Raw genomic sequence first — 3,554 nt, 5'->3', positions numbered from 1 at the left:
TGAAAGCAGGAAAACAAATGGATACTTGCACAACAAAGTTCATTGCACTATTCCCAATAGCCAAAAGGAGGAAATAACACAAATGCCCCCGCCAAATGCTACATTTTTACAAGGCATGTCACTCAGCCATAGAAAGAAATGAAGTTTTGATACATTTGTAATATGTATCACAAATGAATGGATATTGAAAAAAATATGCAGAGTGAAATAAGTAAATTATAAAAGGAAAAAATTTGTATGATCCCACCTATGGGAAATAGCTACAATAGCAAATGCATAGAGACCAAAGCACATTAATGGTTACTAGGGGCAAGAGGAAGGGCAGGAAAGAGCAACTAGTTAGGAGATACTGAATTTTCATTAAGGGTAATGAGAATTGGAAATGGCTGCACAGCATGATGAACACAATATTTACTAAAAAATTTTGAAATGGCAAATATTTTGATATATATATATATATTGCCACAATTAAAAAATGGAATATCAGACATATGATACATTTTGCAAGAACATCATCTAACATGAAATGTTGGGAATTATGAGACAAAACTGAATTATTAGAGAAAATTTTACATAGACCTATTATGTTAAATAATTTCATTGATGTCTACCATCTTTCACTTGGAACCAAGAATCCTTCCCATCAGGTTCACTAATACCCCTTTCACATCCTTATTCCTAAGGGTATAGATGAAGGGGTTGAGTGTAGGCGTCACCACTCCATAGAACAGAGCCATGAACTTGGGCTGGTCCCTTGTGATGGAGGAGGGGGGCTGAAGGTACATGCTAATAGCTGGACCATAAAATAAGAAAACTACTATGAGATGGGAGGAACATGTCCCAAAGGCCTTTTTCCTTCCCTCAGAAGATTTAATCTTCAACACAGCTTGTCCAATACAAACATAGGAAGCAAGAATTAAGCAGAGTGGAACCGCTAACATAAAAATACATACCACAGAGAGTGTGAGCTCATTAACACTCTTTTCACCACAGGCAGTCTTGATCAGAACTGGAATCTCACACAATAAGTGATCCAGTTTGTTGAGACCACAGAGTGGTAACTGCAATGTAACGGTGGCCTCTGAGACAGCATAGGTCATTCCACTCAACCACACAATGGATACTAGTAGGATGCAGATTTGCTGATTCATGATGAGGGTGTAGTGTAGAGGCCTGCAGATGGCCACATAACGGTCGAAAGACATGAGAGCCAAGAGCAGACATTCTGTGCCACCCATCATGTGGAAAATATAAAGCTGAACTGCACAACCAGTATAGCTAATTGTCTTCTTAGAGCTTCCCAGGTTAACCAACATCTGAGGGACAATGCTTGTGGTATAACACATGTCCAAAAAGGAGAGGTTAGTGAGGAAGAAATACATGGGGCTCTGGAGCCGGGGGTCTAACCTGGATACCAGAATAATGGCAATGTTTCCCATCATGGCCATAGGGTAAGTCACCAGAAGAATAACAAAGAGAGGGAGCTCTAGCCATGGACGGTCAGTGAAGCCTAGTAGAATAAATTCTTCAGGGTGGCTTTCATTAATTAGTCCCATTATCTTCAGTTTATTTCATCTGCAGTAAGAAAGCAAGGAATGTAGAGTTAAGAGCAATGGCAAAACATTCATGGAAGAGGGGTGTGATTACCAGGTGGAACTAACAGAAAGCATCTGGCACCAAGTAGCCTAACTTTGACGACATTACAAATTGAAGACAATCATGTTAAACAAGCAATGTAGCCATTCTGAAACTGAATTTCTTCCTTAGATTGTGTTGAGGGTTTGAGGACTTTTCATAATGAACTGTTGTCAGTAAAGAAGTAGATATCCCACTTCAAGTTCAAGATTTATTCCAATCCAGAGATTATTTTACACTTTGTTTTTAGTTATGACACATTGACACAACAAAATTAACTAGTTGAAATGAAGTATTTTGTGAAAATTTAATTAGGTAATACAGTTTTTAGTGTTTGATCTTTCTTTAATGGGTGAAGTATGTATCATGAAATTAAATGCAAATGGAAAGTAAAATTCTGAATAAAACTCTGAGTTACAAACACTTGCAATCAATTAGTGTTTTGAGGGTTACAGATTACATTGGTGGTGAGGTTACAAAGCACAATTTTCACATTCTCTATTTCATTAAATCTCAAAGTCACACAAAACAACTGAAGGCTGTGATGTGTATGCCACCTTTGGCCACACATTAGCCTAAGGCAGTAGTGTGCACTAACAGTAATAAAATGAATAAAATAATTCCAGTTAATCCTTAATAAAGGAGCCCGGGTGGCACAGTGGACAAAGCACTAGGCTGCTGACCAAAAGACTTTTAGAACCCACAGCTGTTCCTCAGAAGAATGTGTTAGTCTGCTTCTATAAAGATTTACAGAATTTAGAAACCTTAGGGGGCAGCTCAGCTCTGTTCTAGAGGATCACCGTGAGTCAGAATTGACTCTACTGGCAGTGGGTTATTTTTTTCTTTTTAGAATCCTTAATAATCCCTGTGTGCCAAACAGCAATGCACTTTTTACATGCATTTTCTCATTTAGTGCCCACTTTCAAACCCTATGATAGACATTCCTAGTAGTTATATTTTAGGATATTGTCAATCATTTATTTTCATAGGCTGCTAAGAAGTAGGGAGGCTCTAAAGATGAAAAAGAAATCACTGCCTTAAATGAGGTATCAAGGTTAAAACCCCCTGTAAATTCAGTTTCAGGATTCCAGAGAAAGCATCTGTACTCCAGAGGTATTTCCTCACTGGATGTTGTCTCTTACACCCTGATGTAACCTTGACATTATTCAAGATGATATGAACACAGTGAATTTACAAAAATGTCTTAGGTTAAGATTTTTTCTCCCCCAGATGAAAATTCTGTTATAGATGGGATACAAAATAAAACTGTAACATTAATTTGATCTTTAAAATAAATACTCTAAAAATCCCAATCTACCATCACCATTAATACTTACACTATAAAATACCTATTGCTTATTCAGTTAAAAGCTTTATATTCATCATTATATTTTTATATGATGCACTATTCAATTTTTAAAGTATTATTTTAGATTTGATCTTCCGTGAAGACTTCCATAATTAATTCTGTTTAAGTCTGACCAGCAATTTTATTAAACTTTATTAGTTGGGAATATTATATGCTTTACTAAATGTAGTTTTGCTTAATAATGATGACTACCACAGGGCAGTCTACAATACACTGAAATCTTACCATGAATGGAGAATTTCTCTGGAAAGACAACAGCAGATGGACCTAACAAATGGAATTACTTTTGGAAGCATGTTTAAGCTTCATATTCTATCCCTAGATCTCTAATATTTTCTACATAATTCTCATTATATTTCAGTATTTCTAGTTCTTGGATACAATGATGTTTGTATATCCCATGTCCAGTGAATTTCCATTATTATTTTTCTACATGATGTTGATAAGTGCTGTTGAGTTGGTTCCGACCCATAGCGACTCTGAATAGCGTTTCTGAGGAGCAGCTGGTGAGTTTGAACTGCTGATCTTGTGGCTCAAACTGACTTTGTAG

At 36.5% G+C, this 3,554-nt stretch overlaps 1 protein-coding gene across 1 annotated transcript; it reads right to left on the bottom strand.

The window, feature by feature from the left end:
* Positions 1-617: 617 nt before the first annotated feature.
* LOC102818568 (olfactory receptor 2B11-like) lies at positions 618-1,556 on the bottom strand. The gene has a single exon (XM_006872861.1). It carries the CDS (start codon positions 1,554-1,556, stop codon positions 618-620), a length of 939 nt encoding a protein of 312 aa, XP_006872923.1.
* Positions 1,557-3,554: the final 1,998 nt, after the last annotated feature.

The sequence above is a fragment of the Chrysochloris asiatica genome, unplaced genomic scaffold, assembly GCF_000296735.1.
Source record: "Chrysochloris asiatica unplaced genomic scaffold, ChrAsi1.0 scaffold00213, whole genome shotgun sequence".
In the NCBI taxonomy this organism is placed as follows: Eukaryota; Metazoa; Chordata; class Mammalia; order Afrosoricida; family Chrysochloridae; genus Chrysochloris; species Chrysochloris asiatica.
The sequence above is the reverse complement of the archived record's forward strand: the minus strand, read 5'-3'. Positions and strand labels throughout refer to the sequence as shown.

What these genes read in the sequence shown, in the direction of transcription:
- LOC102818568 (XM_006872861.1), bottom strand. Translation starts at nt 1,556, where the DNA reads ATGGGACTAATTAATGAAAGCCACCCTGAAGAATTTATTCTACTAGGC.